Source organism: Mya arenaria, chromosome 13, assembly GCF_026914265.1.
Source record: "Mya arenaria isolate MELC-2E11 chromosome 13, ASM2691426v1".
Taxonomy (NCBI): Eukaryota; Metazoa; Mollusca; class Bivalvia; order Myida; family Myidae; genus Mya; species Mya arenaria.
The window spans coordinates 61,360,065-61,377,653 of record NC_069134.1 but is presented as its reverse complement, the minus strand read 5'-3'; the positions used below and the strand labels follow the sequence as shown (position 1 = coordinate 61,377,653).

General features: G+C 34.9%; 1 protein-coding gene across 1 annotated transcript; it reads right to left on the bottom strand.

The window, feature by feature from the left end:
* Positions 1 to 3,262: 3,262 nt before the first annotated feature.
* On the bottom strand, positions 3,263 to 15,461 carry LOC128212973 (transcription factor Sox-17-alpha-like). The gene is made up of 2 exons (XM_052918401.1): positions 14,622 to 15,461; positions 3,263 to 5,982 (listed from the first exon to the last, which is right to left on the bottom strand). Exons 1-2 carry the CDS (start codon positions 14,905 to 14,907, stop codon positions 5,030 to 5,032), a joined length of 1,239 nt encoding a protein of 412 aa, XP_052774361.1. The 5' UTR covers positions 14,908 to 15,461; the 3' UTR covers positions 3,263 to 5,029.
* Positions 15,462 to 17,589: the final 2,128 nt, after the last annotated feature.

Sequence of the window (17,589 nt, the reverse complement as noted above, 5' to 3'; positions counted from 1 at the left end):
GTATAAGCTATCATAGCTTTCTTCACAATCATTGTAAAATATATAATGTTTAACTAAAGAACAATTATTTTTTAGTATGTATTTTCTACCACGATAGTTCAATGGAACTATTAATGTGCATATAATTTTAGATGACCTTACTAAACTGTCATCCAATATGAAGGAAGTATTTCTCAAGTTTTCCAATACATTGATTTCAGTGAATCAGCAGTCAGCCATTATTGGTTTAATCAGGTGAGGCGGTAGATATAATCAGCGGCTAATATAATGTAGACGACTACTCACCTAAATGATGTTCGACTGTACTTACGTCGCATCATATTTGAACCATTTATTTTGTATGTGCATACTAACAATTTTTAAGTATTGCGGTAACAAACTGACACTTCTATTAACTACACAGTGATGTCTAGGAATGTATGAATTATCTGACAATATATACAATATATTCACTATTTAAAATTGCTGCGGTGTAAAGTTTAAGGTTTAGAAAGAAGACATGTTTTATCCTGCTTTTAATACAGTAATTCATCAGCATTATTTGGCTCAATACAATACGTCAGAACTGCATCGAACTTTCTTTCGAAATTATTTTCTTATTTAAACTATTGACGGATTTAAAGATAACTTTAGCCTCAAGTTACAGCAGTATTTTTATTTTGAGATATTACAACTACTGCTACCACTACTACTGCTACTGCTTCTGCTGCTGCTACTGCTACTTCTATTGCTATTGCTACTATACTGCTGCTGCTGCTGCTGCTGCTACTGCTACTGCTACTGCTACTACTACTACTACTACTACTACTACTACTACTACTACTGCTACTACTGCTACTACTGCTACTACTGCTACTCCTGCTACTGCTGCTACTGCTACTACTGCTACTACTGCTACTACTGCTACTACTACTACTACCTACTACTACTGCTACTGCTGCTACTGCTGCTACTGCTACTACTGCTACTACTGCTACTACTGCTAATTCTGCTGCTTCTGCTGCTACTGCTGCTGCTGCTGCTGCTGCTGCTGCTACTACTGCTACTACTGCTGCTACTGCTGCTACTGCTGCTACTGCTGCTACTGCTGCTACTGCTACTACTGCTGCTACTGTTGCTACTGCTGCTACTACTGCTACTGCTACTGCTACTACCGCTACTATTGCTGCTACTGCTGCTACTGCTGCTACTGCTACTACTTCTACTACTGCTACTACTGCTGCTACTGCTACTACTGCTACTACTGCTACTACTGCTACTACTGCTACTTCTGCTGCTACTGCTGCTGCTGCTACTACTGCTACTACTGCTATTACTGCTGCTACTGCTGCTACTGCTACTACTACTGCTGCTGCTGCTGCTACTGCTGCTAGTGCTGCTACTGCTGCTACTTCTACTACTGCTGCTACTGCTGCTACTACTGCTACTGCTACTACTACTACTGCTACTGCTACTACTGCTACTGCTCCTACTGCTACTACTGCTACTATTGCTACTACTGCTACTACTTCTACTACTGCTACTACTGCTGCTACTGCTGCTGCTGCTGCTGCTGCTACTGCTGCTACTGCTGCTGCTGCTGCTACTGCTGCTACTGCTGCTACTGCTGCTGCTGCTACTGCTGCTGCTGCTTCTACTACTACTACTACTACTACTACTACTACTACTACTACTACTACTACTACTACTACTACTACTACTACTACTACAGATGTTGCTGCTGCTGCTACTGCTGCTGCTACTTGTACTAACACTACTACTACTACTACTACTACTACTACTACTACTACTACTACTACTACAAATGCTGCTGCTGCTACTGTTGCTGATGCTGCTAGTGCTGCAACTCCTACTGCTGCTATTGGTATCAATTTCTGTTGTTTTTCATCTCATGATAATATCGTTCTGCAGTGGTTATATCGTACGAGCAATCACGTCCAACATTATCGCCTGTTCCTGATATATTTTAGCAATTACGTTGGCAATGATTCTGTAACAAGGAACATTCTGACTTGCAGGGTTTCAAGTGTCCAGAGGCTGATTTCTCACGCCCACTTAGATACCGCCATTTTACGGAGGTGCCAAACATCCTTGTGCTATTTTTAGACACTAAAAAGTATGGCGTTCAAAACGGGACAACTTTCTAGATAATAGAAGTTCAGATTCACTCTCACAGGTTGACCTATTTTTTTTTTTTTTTATTGGAATAAACATTTCTTTGCTTTAATGCCTGAAAAACAGTGATATAAGACTGCTGACAAAAGATCATATCGCAGTTTTTCATATTTACGTTCGAAAATTGATGTTTTATGGCTTAGAGCGTTACTAACGCCTTATGAAAAAAAAGAAGAGTTTTTCGGCAGTTTTCAAAATACTTGAGATCTGTTCTTTCGTGGGTTATTTTATATGACTAAAATGAATGCATTGATGCCAAAAACAGCTGATTCTGACACAAAAAAAAATGAAATAAAAATCAAAACTGATTATCTGTGAGAGTGCAGCTTTAATTGATTATGCTATCGTTATCGGGAAATCATGAAAGTATACACTTTATCCATTTTTTCTTTAAGTACTTGTAAAGGTTATTTGTATGCATTGACCAAAATGAATGGTCACGGTGTGTAACATAAGTTTATTGACGTATTTTTATTTCAAATCTGCTGTCCATTATTATGTTTAATTAGAAATCAGCATTAATTGAGTTTTAAATGCATACTTATAATCTTTAGACATTACTTAGTCGAGTTTGGTTAAGTTTATACTAATAGTTTTTAAGCATGTCGCTCCAGTCCATTTCATGTGTTTATTAATTCGGGACACCATTTTTTATCGTTGTTTTTGATGGAAAATGGCGGAAAAGTGTTCCGAATGGTGTAAAACCAGCACAAATGTCCATTTTAAAACAATGAAAAAACATAACGTTCTAGGCTAAAGAACAAACAGTGTTATAAGAATGCTGACATAAAATTAAATTGCAGATTTCCATATTCCATATTTAAGTTATTTTTCTTAAACCGTTAGTAACGGTTTTAGACATAAGACATTAAATTTCGAACGGAATAATGAAAATCTGCGATTTGATCTTTTGTCAGCAGTCTTATATTAGTGGTTTGTAGATATTTACGCAAAAATGATGTTCAAAAATTGCCTCATTCCAAGACAAAAAATAAAATAGTTGTCAAAACTGTAAATCTGAGAGAGTGCAGCTTTAAAGCGATTATTACCGTAAACAAAACAATAAACAACTCAGTTTTTTCGTTCATTTATTTAGATCATTTGTGTTCATTTTTCATCACATACAAAAGTACACGCATTCAAGAATAGGTTTTTTTTTAGAAGAAGAAAACATAGCTATTTTAATTATATAAAGCAGAGTTTAACAGTTTGTATACTTGTCAGACACACTAGATTTATTCAATATCATTATCATTTATAACTGTTTATCAGTAGATATACATACATTCCTCTATTTCCCTGATAAACATATATAAACAACTTAAGTGTTTTATTTATTGGCTGAATATTTAATATTCATATTATGGTAATGTAACTTTTTACATGTTAACATTAAAAAAACCCAACGTCATTTGACTTTGACGTCATTTCCTGTTCATGACGTCATTTTCTGCCATGATGTCATTTTTGCATACTGGCCGAAACGTTTTTAGAAAAAAAATATGTTGTAAAGTTGAAGAGGACTTTGATGTAATTATTGATATTTACATTTAATATTTATATAAAAACATACGTTTTTGACGTTCCATTAAACATGGATCCACATAATTTGTAATATATGTACAATTCAAAAACAGACATGAGACACAAATAACATTTTAACACAGTAATTACATTTCAAACAAAAGAACAATGTAACCATTGTTTGGATCATACATTTTATGGTATTTGGTACGACCTGCGCGCCATACAAACAAGTTTTCAAGAATGAAACAATAGAAATGAGTTTATTCTTAAGGTGTGTGGAGAATTGCAGTTTTGCATGCGAGAAACATGCATCTCTCGTAAATTAATGATAAAACACGATTTTCCTGCTAAATAATCTAGAAATAACAGCAATTATATTGAATAAAATGAGATTATGCAGTGGTATGGATGTTTGTATATATGTACACATTTTCACATTCATGGTTTAGAACGAATGGCAGTACATGTATTTGTACAAAATGTATAAATAAATAAATAAAATCATATATAAAATAATCTCGTTATGGCTATCTGATTCATTTTATATCAAATTCATATCAAATCGGAAATTACAGCGTTAACAACATAACATAAAATTATAACAAAGATATCAATAAAGTCGAACTCCGTTGGCTAAAACATGTTTGGCTCGAAATACTCGTTGGCTCGAACTGGATGTTGAGGACCCATTTAATTATTCTGAAGGTAATATCTACCGCTTGGCTCGAATCTTCCGAGGCTCGAGGTATTTTCGCCGGCCGCAGGGAGTTCGAGCCAACGGTGTTCGACTGTATAGAAGTTATCAAAATCTATTTACAGACCAAAACAGTAAGATACATGTAGAAATGTAAAACAATGATAAAGCTCAAGAATAAATACATACCTGACGCTCATAATTTTATTAGTATTATGGAATTTGAAAATATACAGAGCTATCGTAATTGAGAAACTATAAGTTTTATGCTGACTTAACAACAATAACAACAAAGCCAGCAAATTACAGGACGATACATCTTAATCATGAACAGCCTTTTTTTCAAAGTGTTTGCACTAAATTTAACAGATCAATATTTTTATCAGTTGAATTTCATTTGCAACAGTCGTCCATTCACTGTCGAATTATTATTATTTATTCCCTCAAATAATAAATACACTATTTTTTTTGTTATTTTTTTTGTTATTGTTTTTTTATGCTTTAAAAAAGGAAATTTGAAATAGTCAGTTTTTACAATTTTCTAACAGCATAAGTGTGATGCCTACTGTTTTTTTCATTTTTTCTCTATCAAAATGCTAAAACATGTTTCATTCCCTGTTAACCATTTTGAGTTTATTTATCAGTTGTTATAGCATTAATGAAAGGCTGAGCGTCGTCATATTCAAAGGCAAACACTCCTGTCGGGTTGGGCTTAGTATCATCCATGTCATCATTTTCTGTGCTTTCAATTTTCACTGCAGCGCCCTGAGAACACCACACATGGCAACGTTCATACGTCTTCCCCTGTCCGGAGTTCGCCCCATCGTTGTTGTGGTTGCTCGTAACCACATTTGAATTAAAGTCCGCCTTTAATTTTATAGTGGGAAGATATTGATCAAATTCCTCGGGTTTCAGGCCATCAATATCGCTCAAAATGGCTGTTGACATTATATGGCTATCAGAGCCTTTGCCATTGGTAGCTCCTTTCGTGGCCCTTTCATTAGTATTTCTGACTTCCATTGCAACACGTGCATGCGTATTGCCGTTATCTCGCTGGTACTCGGGGCATATGGGGACCGGTATACTTTTCAGGGAAATACTTCCAGCAGCATTTACTTGCGCCTCATACGAGCAGCATGAACTATAGTACGCACCCTCAGACATCTCGTACTGGTCATGTGCAAATGTCTCTGGGCTGCTTGAAAGATTCGACTCTGGGGTAGATGTTGTCCGTGGGCTGTACGGCACGTTAATACCGTAGCCACCGTAGCCAACAGCGGTTACAGGGACGCTCGAGCTGTATGGGTACTCTAACCCGCTGTTTCCATATTTCGGTTGCCTCATGTCCTCATAACAAAAACTGTTCGAGCGCCGAGTGTGGGCGTTCGGGACTTGATATGGTTTGGCTGGGATGTAGGCGGCACCGGAGTTTTGATTAGCAGCACTTTCGGACTTCTTCGATGTTTTCCGTCGTCGTGGTCGGTATTTATAGTCTGGATAGAGCTTCATGTGCTCCTGTCGGAGTCGCTCAGCCTCGTCGGTATAGATCTTCTTTTCGTCGGCGTTTAGCTGCTTCCATTTGTCACCTGAAGTAAACAAACATATGATTAAAATACAGTGTAACTACGGGAAAAGAGAGAGAGGGGGCGAGAGAGAGAGAGAGAGAGAGAGACTGAGAGAAAGAGAGAGAGAGGGGGGGGGGGGGGGTGCATGTGTGAGAGAGTTTAACATGGGCACCAAGACCAGAATCACCAGCCCTGCGTACAATAAGACATATGCGGCTAATGTTAGCGATCTGGTTCCCCGCTTACATTGTAAACAGGAATACAAAACAAAACAGTAAGCTAACGTTAGCTAACGCGAGCGACTGTCTGCCTTCACTATACTCAGTACAAATGACATACAAGAACTCCATGTGTACAAAAACTATTTTATATTTGTATATAATTAGGTCATACATGATCTGATGTAAAGCTTGTAATTACCATGGCGAGTTATTATGTGAGCGAAGAAATTCTGCCAACTTATCAACCGTGTTCAAATGAGAACCAACAGATTGTTTTAATATTATTCTTTGAAGTTTCACTTTGAGGTCGCGAGCAAGTACGCTCTGTGCCAAAGATTCTGACAAATTCTTTGTTCCATTTTTTTACAATTTCGAAAAAGCCTTGACTTTAATTGCACTATCAAAATTGCCACGCGCTCACAATGACACGTGCGTTCTTATCTAGAAACAGTGTTCAGAGATTATCGCCTAAATACTAGTATCTTGTTTTAATTGGTTAATCACTGGTTGGTATCGTTAAGGAGCTTCATTATCTATAGATAAATGTTTTCCTTTTCATCGACTCATCAATGTCTTATAGAAATTTCTGCAGAAACAAATTAACCAAATGGCCAACGCTGAAGCGGGCTGCATGAACAAATTATGCAATTAAACATCTTTCTTTATTTCGAAAGAGCATTGAAGCAAATATATCATTTTGTATTCTGTCTTGTACATCTTGCATTCTGAACAGTACGTCTTGCATTCTGAACAGTACATCTTGCTAAATTACATGTACAGCTTGATTTATGCTTCCTCGTTTCTTGGTGCTGTATTCAACTCAGTTTATTTTAAACTTACTGCCAAATTTGTATAATTGAATTCGTGTTAAATAGGTTAAATCAATACACAATTCCGACCAAGCCACGAAGCAGCATTCAAACCAGCTCTATTTTTACACCTCGTGGTAAAGGTGTCCGCCTCTAACCCAAGAGGTTGTAGGTTCGATTCCAAGCAGGATTAGAGTGGGTTTCAGAAAGATATAACGGTAAATATGTGCGTCTCTCACTCAGTAGGTCGTGGCTTCAATCCTCGGTAGAATGAGAGTGGTCTTATGATATATATGTGAGAGCGGCCTGAGTATAGATGTCCACCATCACCCAAGAGGTTGTGAGTTCCATCCACAGCAGGATGAGAGACATATATGGGTAACGGTGATCTTCTCTTACTCAAAAGTTTGTGAGTTCAATCCCAAGCAGGATGAGAGACATATATGGGTAACGGTGATCTCTTACTCAAAAGTTTGTGAGTTCACTCCCAAGCAGGATGAGAGACATAAATTATTATGGGTATAGGTGTTTTTCTCTTAATCAGGAGGTTGAAGGTTCGATCACCACCAGGGGAATTTTCTCATGACCTCTCATAAATGACACCATAACTGGTTTCTACTCAGGAAACGGCCACACGAGTGAACCATAACAGCGTTCAGCTGTCTTCTCACACTCAAACTTATGTCAACTTATCAATTAGTATGAAATGCATTCGCTTTAAGTGTATACTATTTTCGTTAATTTCGATTGTAAAGAAAAGAAAAATCTTGTAGAATTTCGCTCGATGACATTTCCTGGATAGTGTGAGAAAGTAACCGTGTTAGGGATTGAACTTGCAGCCTTGTGGGTGAGAGGCGCATACCTATATCAATAGACTAACCCTGACAATGTTTAGCATATGAATTGTTCCAGGTTATCTTTAAAACCGTCAAGCTTAGAGACTTTCGCTGACTTCGGCAATATGTCAAGGGAATTCAAGCAGATCAGACATAAAATCACAAAAACGTTCTTGTCATTTTTTTCATTTCAATCTCAACTCACGTTTCCAAATATAAGGCTGGCATGAGTTAAAATGTTTAACTCCTTTTTTAAAAAACAACAACAACATTCTATCATCGCTACTGAGTACTATGTTTAAAGGCATTATGCTGAAATCAATCTAGAACCATAAACTTACGTAAGTAATAAATCATTAATAATAATATTTGCTCTAGTATTAGTTTTCTATGGAATTTTAATCATTTTTTTATCAACATTGACTTTTAAAAAGATGATTTTTAATCATTTATGCTGTTGTGAATGTGATTGAAACCTGAAGTATGACAAAATTGAATCCTGAGAGTTAATTAGAGTATTTGGTGATATTAGGACCAGAGGCGCATTTAAATACACGGCGTAGGTCGTAACTTCAATACCCTTCAATCTGTGTAAACATCGCAAATGGCAAACCATTTTTTTTTTTCATTTCCTCAACTTCTGTTCCATTTAATACAGGCTAAAATTCGTTAATTCGTATATGTACCAAATAAGTGAAACTATGATAATACGGTTACTTCAATGTGCAACTAAAATCAGCTTAAATCTTTACGTAAAGGTCCTTTTAGTCATATTTCTTAATTCTGTATAATTTTCACAAATGTCAACACATTGATTTGTTTTATTTCCTTAATTTTGAGTTGATTTTAATTCCCACCCAAGTTCAAATCACTCAAATATGTAGCAAATTAAAGCAATTATGACAGTAAGATCATTTCAATTGCCGACTAAAATCGACTAAGAATTGTATTAAAACGTGATAGAAGCCACATTCGATAATTTCTACTTACTTAATGCTGTTCTAAACAAAATATTTCCTAAGCCAAAATATCGTATAGTCTTCATTTAAACGTAAATTATTTTGAAAAATACAACCATCATTTTTGTCCAAAAATAAATATCAACCATTATACAAACAATATTCCCCTGTATGTGCATATTTGAAAACCAATAATACATAACGTTAAAAATTTTTTCCAAAAATAAAGTTTTGACAATAGAGCTGCAACATTTTTTTCATAATTATAAATTTGTAAATTTTGAGTAGAGACAAACTATTTTCTGTGTTTACAAAATTATTTGAATAGCAAACTCAAAAACGAATCTCGAGTGTGGCTCTTTACTGGATAGATGCCTTGTCGAATTTCCATTCTGCTTACATATCTATAAAGTGAAATACAATCATAAATAGTACCACACAAATCATTTAAATGTCCTAAATCAAGTCATCCAATGTACACATTAGCTTGGTATTTCATCGACCCCATTGGTAATATTTCTTAATTTAAAATCTTTGGTTTAACCAGTATTTGATAATACATGTATGTATAAGTAAAACATACACACATAATAGCAAGTAGATAATCACAAAGTAATCATGGTAATCAGTCTTTGTAAGTAAAAGATATCAAGAATTAGTTCTACTTGCAATTAAAGCACACAATTACAGAATTGAGAAGTAAACATAAATGTGTTTTTTTGAAATCCTTGTGACCCCGTTTAATGTTGGTGTTATTTGAAAGGGTATAGGTGATTGAAAAAGTAAAAACCTAAAATAAATGACCGAAATATATAAAAATAGATATGATTATTAAGATATTATACTGTGTGTTTTCCTTTCTTTATTTTTAATTAAACCAGTGCGTAAAAATAACGTATCTTACATTTGTTCAAGGCCAAAATTATTATTATTTTAGGTATATTTTTTATTATATTTCTTTCAAACCCGTTCAAATCATCGATATTACTGTGAGATCAATAGATTATCAAAAAGTGCAAATTCGTACAAAGTATTTCTTACAGATGCACACTATAGGTTCTGAAGCAAAAAAAAAATGCTTTTAATTTGAATATACTATTAAGTTTGACTCAAATAAGCTAAATGAGCAAAACAAAAACGCATATGTTAGTAAAGATAAAGAAATATTATGGATATTTGGCGCCTAACCCCGAAATGTGTGGCCACGTAGCTATTTATAGAAAACCCCTATTTATAAAGGCTAATATTTTCAATATGTACATAAATCCTACGTGCTTTTTATCATTAAAGTCAAAAGAGTTAAACATAATAATGCATGAAAAAATACATTTTTTTTAAATAATTTGCATGAAACTTTATTGCACCCCTCAATGTTTAAATGAGTAACACTCCTGTCAGGACAGTTTAAGTCAAGGTTTCATAAATCTTATTATAAAACGTTGCTCTATTTGTTTGGCAATGTTCACAAATCAAATAAATTAAAACTTAATAACACTCGTTCAGTATTTGCATTCGCACTTTTAGATTTATGTGTGTGCAAACTAGATGAGGACAACGAAACAGACAGTTCAGATACAGACAATCTCACTATTGTGAATGTGAACGTGCAGCAGAAGAGCTCTTAAAGTATTAAAGCTGCACTCTCACAGATTGACAGATTTGACTGTTTTATATTTTTTTCTCGTTTTTTTTTTATATATATTTTTTTATTCTTTTTGTCTCAAAGTAAGCTAATTTTGGCATGAATGCCTTCAATTCAGTATTAAATAATAACTAACTAAAGATCAGATCTCAGTTATTTGCAAATCTGCCGAAATAATCATTTTTCTTAAAGCCTTTGTAACGCTTTTAGCCATAAAACATAAATTTTCGAAGGTAACTATGAAAAACTGAGATCTGATCTTTTGTCAGCAGTCTTTTATCACTGGATTCCAGACATTTACGCAAATATTTGGTTCATTCCAAGACAGAAATAAAAATGTTGTCAAAATGGTCAATCTGTGAGAGTGCAGCTTCAAACTGCGTGGATGCCAAGTCACACATATTCGCATGCACATGTAAATGACAAAAAGTCCCGAGACTCGTTTCAATAAAATATCTTTGTCGTAAACCTAAGACCAATTTAAACTAATTGCTTGATTTTCATCCAAATATTGTTTTAAATTGGAGCGGGGGCTGACATTTTATTTTTATTTGATGTCTGTTTCATCGTTCAATATGTCTCCATGCTCTTTCTTTTTGCATATATGAACAATAAATATGTGTTTCTAGACGAACCACGAACATGACCATAACAATTCTCATTTTTCCCTGTGAATGTTATACATCGACGCATTAGGTATGAAAAAACGGACATTCCCGGACACTACCGAACCGATACACAAATAAACACCCTAGTTCAACATTTTTATTTGAGTCAATAACATTGAAGGGGCGGCGGAAAAAAAGGGGGCGGGCGGGGATGAAAATCGAGCAATTAATTTATTGTCGCCTTACGCTGCTTAAGAGTGGTCAGGTACAACCGTAAACTTACATGCAGAATATATGCGATAAATGTCCTTACGATTTGTTTTTATTTAAACGCAGTTTACGCCCAGAACGGAGTAACTACTGGAAACATATTATCTTAAACCTTACTTTTTGTATTAAAACAGGGCGGAGACATCAGCTTCAATCTCAACCCCTTTCACCAAATAACATCCACTGCGATTCGTATCATCTTTTTTCAAAACTCATTCTCTCATAGCATATGTTGATGAAAAACTTCGGTCAATATTCTAACGAAAAAAATACTTAAGCACGTTTTTGCTCCAGATCTTTTTCTTTGGAATATTGACAAAAGGTTTTTATCAACACATTTTATGAGAAAATACGCCACGAAATAGGGTAAAAACATACAAGATTTTGAATCTTGCCATGCTTTTATGTAGTAGAAGGAGTTGTGATTGAGATTTGATGATACTTATGATTTTCGGACCTGAGCTGTTTGAATGAACACGTGACTGTACCCTCTCTATGAGTTATTGAAATTGTACATGCCACTACAAAAGTTATTGTAAGTATTCTCACTACTACACATGTTATTGAAATATTATTGAAATTATACACACCACTACAAAAGTTATTAAAATTATACACTCTTATACACAAGTTATTGAAATTATACACACCACTCCACGAGTTATTGAAATAATACACGGCACTCCACGAGTTATTGAAATAATACACACCACTCCACGAGTTATTGAAATAATACACGGCACTCCACGAGTTATTGAAATTATACACACCACTCCACGAGTTATTGAAATAATACACACCACTAGACGAGTTATTGAAATTATACACGGCACTACACGAGCTATTGAAATAATACCCACCACTAGACGAATTATTGGAATTATACACGGCACTACACGAGCTATTGAAATTACACACACCAGTACACGAGTTATTGAAATTATACACGGCACTACACGAGCTATTGAAATTACACACACCACTACACGAGCTATTGAAATTATACACGGCACTACACCAGCTATTGAAATTATACACGGCACTACACGAGCTATTGAAATTATACACGGCACTACACCAGCTATTGAAATTATACACGGCACTACACGAGCTATTGAAATTATACACGGCACTACACGAGCTATTGAAATTATACACGGCACTACACCAGCTATTGAAATTATACACGGCACTACACGAGCTATTGAAATTATACACGGCACTACACGAGCTATTGAAATTATACACGGCACTACGCGAGCTATTGAAATTATACACAGCACTACACGAGCTATTGAAAATATACACGGCACTCCACAAGTTATTGAAATAATACAAACCAATAGACTAGTTATTAGAATTATGCGCACTACTATTGTTACAGTAACAGGATTTATTGAAATTTTATACGCTACGACACTATTAATTAAAATTATACACACCAATAGACGAATTATTAAAATAATGCACGCCGAAACCAGAGTTATTAAAATCATACACACCAAAAGACGAGTTATTGAAATTATACACGGCACTACACAAGTTTTTCGAAATATACACACCAGTTGACGAACAAACGGAGTCGGTGATTTTACTGATTTGAATGTACAATATGTTTAAGCTTTTCGTGCAATAAGAAACGTGGGTATATTGAAACATCGTTGCCATTTATCCGCACAGCAAGTACTTGTAAGTGTGTTCTGATATGAGAATTAATTTACATGCGCCTACTGATTAACTTATTCTGATATGTGAATTAATGCACATGCGCCTACCGATTAACGTGTTCTGGAAGAAGTGTTCATGCACATTCGAAAACAAAGAACACACCCAATATGGTACAAAGCTGAAATACACCACTCGCGATTGTTTGAAGATGCACTCTTACTCCCAAATAAGATTTACCACAATTAATACAATTGTTTAGATATACCAGAACGGATGAATCAATGTCGAAATTAATGTTTCTTTTGAAGGATTCGGAGTTAAATTTGAAAGAAATGTGCAGAAAACACGGTATTTCTACCTTATGAGACGATAGTAGATCACTGTAAATCTTTTAGCATTCACCAATCATTAAATATTTTTTGCGTTTTCAGCTATAAAATACACGCTTACAATCTTGTTATCAGTAATTAATATTTGCCATAAATACATTATTTAGTAAGTAGTTAAAGATTTATTACTCAAACTTTATGTTTGTTATACATGTATATGTATTCATTTGAATAAGAATGTGACTTAAACAAATCGATGCCATTTTTCAGTCACCCTATATTGCACGTGCAACCGAACCATTCTTCGCCTCATTGACATTGACATAAAAATCCCTTTAATTCAGTTTACAATTTAGACCCGGGGACACTTACCAGCTAAGGAAGGGTACATGGCTAAGCACTGGCAAAGTGAACATTTTATGTCCTCGTTATTCATACATGTGTATTTGTCTTAAGTACAATATTCGTTCACATGGGTCTATCATCTTCTGGTTAATACATTGTTCTGTTCTGTTCTGTTTTGTGTATACTTTCATGGTACAAATCACAGAAATATAACGTATAGAAACTGAAAAATATTGTTTAGATCTTTATTGAAGTTAACAACGTAGTTAAGGAGAACGTTGTAAATTTTAGTTGTGAACTAGTTGACGATTTGTTAACATGTAAATTCAGAAGTAGAGATGACACTGTTGTCACGTATTTTGTTAGAAATACTGCAGATTACCAGTGTATTCATTAAACATTCAGAGCAGTAAAGATATCAAAGTTAACAAGATTGACGTTAACAACTTAAACAATGTTTTGAACAATTGACCCCTTGCGTAACACAGTCTCAAAACTGACCATTTAAGTACATGCAATAACATGTTATCTATGTAAATACAAATTGAAATCAATTGCGTCATATAATATTAATCTTCAATACACACTAGCGAAAAAATGTTTATACATAATTATACTTGGTTAAAATATAACCCCAGAAATAGCCATGTTTAGTGATAACTTTGTTATGAAAATTGTCTGAAGCTTCGAGGAAGAACCTCTTTATATCACAGTTACAATTATAGTCTAAATTATATATGTCAAGAACATGTTATCAACGAAAGGTTTTAAGTAAATTTAGACAATTTTCGAATTATGCGCAGTTCATTTTGCCGCTAGTATATATATGAAAGCAATATTTCAATGGAATATACACAAAGACGTTACGCATTCATGAATCCACTTCATGTGTATTGGCCCAGTTAAAAAAAACCAACATCAAGACGAAATATATCATTGAAAATACAAGACATTAAACTTATATAAAACTTACCGAGCATTTTGCTGAGATCCGCATTATGGACATCGGGATTCTGCTCCGCCATCGATTTCCGCTCCTTTTTGGCCCAAACCATGAAAGCGTTCATCGGACGTCGAATACGTTGCTCTTTTTTCGGAATCCCTCGCATCCCGGCTCCGGTAGCGTCACATAACGTCGGTGTAAACGTCATGTTTTGATTCCAATGAGAATATTGACACGCGTTGTTGGTAGTTAGGTAAGATGTGTTCGTCTGCGGATACGATGCAGAGTAACTGCTGAAAAGTGTACTTGTGTTCATTTTTTATCCGTTTCGTTATCCTTACGCCTCGTTTGCAGTAAATACGCGAGCGAATTTTCGTAAATTAACCACCTGCTATGCGGTATTTTGCAGATAAAAGTCGTTGAATCACTTTTGTTTTTCAAGCTATTGAGACAAATACGAGGTTCTGTTACAAGTCCTAGTTCTCAAAATGTAAACATAATTTTGCATTTGTATTTATATTCATATACACAATCTGATCACAACACATGATCAATGTTTAAAAGCTGCAACGTAATATACCATAATAAAGTTTATTTATCTTGTCCACCTTGTCGATTAGGTAAGCCTAACATAAAATTTTTCAATCGGTGAAACTCTGTTATCTTTTGCTTGATAATATTATATATGAATAAGCGATATATAACTAATTATAATTATAAATGTTCTCAGTTTATATATATGTTTACAAACTGATCCTTCGAATAACGAGCTTTTTTGGTATTTCCGAATTTCTTAGTGAAATGAAATTTTCAAGTATTCAACGAATTACAGAACTAAAAAATCGATGATTCCTTTATGAATCGCGGATATTATATCTTATCAGCAATTTTTATTCACAAGTATCTACGAAACAACGCTAAGTAAGCATCTTAAGCTTTCTAAGTGGGCAGGGGTGGAGCTATGAAGAGATATGGGAGGGATCTAACCTTTGCACGATGAAAATGGAAAGCGACCGATGCATGGTTATCCATCTCCATAAAGGGGCATGGTAGATTAGTTGGGTGTTGTAATTGTGGTTAAAACAAGAATGCATGTAATCGTTGATGAACGAACACAAACTTGATAGAGTTTTGATATATTTGTATAAGAACGAACATTATCTGCATCATCATCATCATCATCATCATCATCATCATCATCATCATCATCATCATCATCACCACCATCATCATCATCATCATCATCATCATCATCATCATCATCATCAACAACAACAGCAGCAGCAGCAGCAGCAGCAGCAGCAGCATCTTAATCAGCATCATCGATATCATTAGCAGCAGCAGCAACAACATCAGCAGCAGCAGCATCCTCATCATCATCATCACCATTATCATCATTATCATCACCGTGTGGCAAATTTAAACAGCGTCACCCGTGTTTCTTTTTTTCCTATTTCACGCTCGTGTTAAAGCAATAAAGCGGAATAATTTATTAACAATTGAATTGAATAAATAAGGCCTGGTTGGAATGCACTTATTTTGTAATGTTAAAAAACAGTTAGTTCAAACATATATTGTGTGGAATAGAGAGAGATAGTCAGATTTAAAAAATCAAGACCAATAACTTTGACAAATTTGACAAATCAAGGGAAAATACTCCAGAGTAAATGTTACAATCTTGCTGTTGATCGATCTTGGTCGAGATATTACGCATATATATATATATATATATTGAAATCAAGTTTGGTAAAGATTAGATAAGAAATACTCAAGTTAAAGTGGGGAAAAAGTCATCTTGGCCACAATATAGCGATTCAAGGGCAACAACTCCGAAATGATCTGTTTATCTAATTGTCGAGATATTATGCCCATAAACACTGTAACCTAGTTCGGTAAAATATGGATAAGAAATGTTCAAGAGGGTACGAATTTAAATTGATTCGAGGCCATACCCAGTGTGTGTATAGCACGTAATAAATTAAGTCATACATGTGTATATGCTTCGTTGGAAGGCAACATTTTGCTTAAAATGAAAACTCAAAACTAAGTTAACTTTTTCTTAATCACTCGAAATGAAATAAGGGCAGCCTATGCCGCTGAAAGAGCCCCGCCTTCTTTTCATTACCGGAGTTTGATTAGGTGATAAGTTTACTCAGACACTTCGACAAACCTATTTCCAATTTTATGTTCTGACAGTGCTCCACCAGGCGGCGGTATTGTGAAAAGGTTTTTCGGAGTGTTTTCAGAAACTAATCTCTAAATCAAATTCTGGTAAAAGACCGAAGGCGTGTCTCTGTAAGCGGCGTAGAATGCGCTATGTATCATTTAAAATGACGAATAAATAGTTAAGTTGTCTTTGTTTAAAATCAAAGTCTTCATTCGGAGCAAAGTATTGCCTTCCGACGTGGCATTTATGACGCAATTTATCACGTGGTATACACACGCCGCATACTAATGGCGTATATATTGCAACATGGATGTTCGAACTCATCAAAACACCTTGTTACTGAGTTTGGTATTTATTGCATATAAATGTTCTAGTGTGAGAGCGGACAAAGTGAATTGGACAAATGATTACAATTAAAGAGCCACGAGCAAATTCAAGAATTGATATCCTTCGCCGATTATTAAATTCAATGTCGAAAAACTAAACATTTCAAGACTCCAATTTAAAACTCCGCAAAGAGACCTTTACTTCAGAAATGTAGTTATGATATTGAATTGTGAAAAAAACTAAAGCATGGTACATTTTGTACATGTATGTACTTTTGTGAGCTCACAATTTAGTATTGATTGATATTTTCTTCTGAAAGTTTTATTCGCAAAACAAAAAAAAAATATTATAGCTGCATTGTTCTTTTGAGCTAAATATTTTTTCAGAACAATACATGGAAACAGTATATACGGAAACACACTTGATGGTGTGCTACAGTAACTAAACAGGATAACACAACTCGTCTTAAACAAGTAAAGCGAACACGGAGTTTCTCTCCCTTAG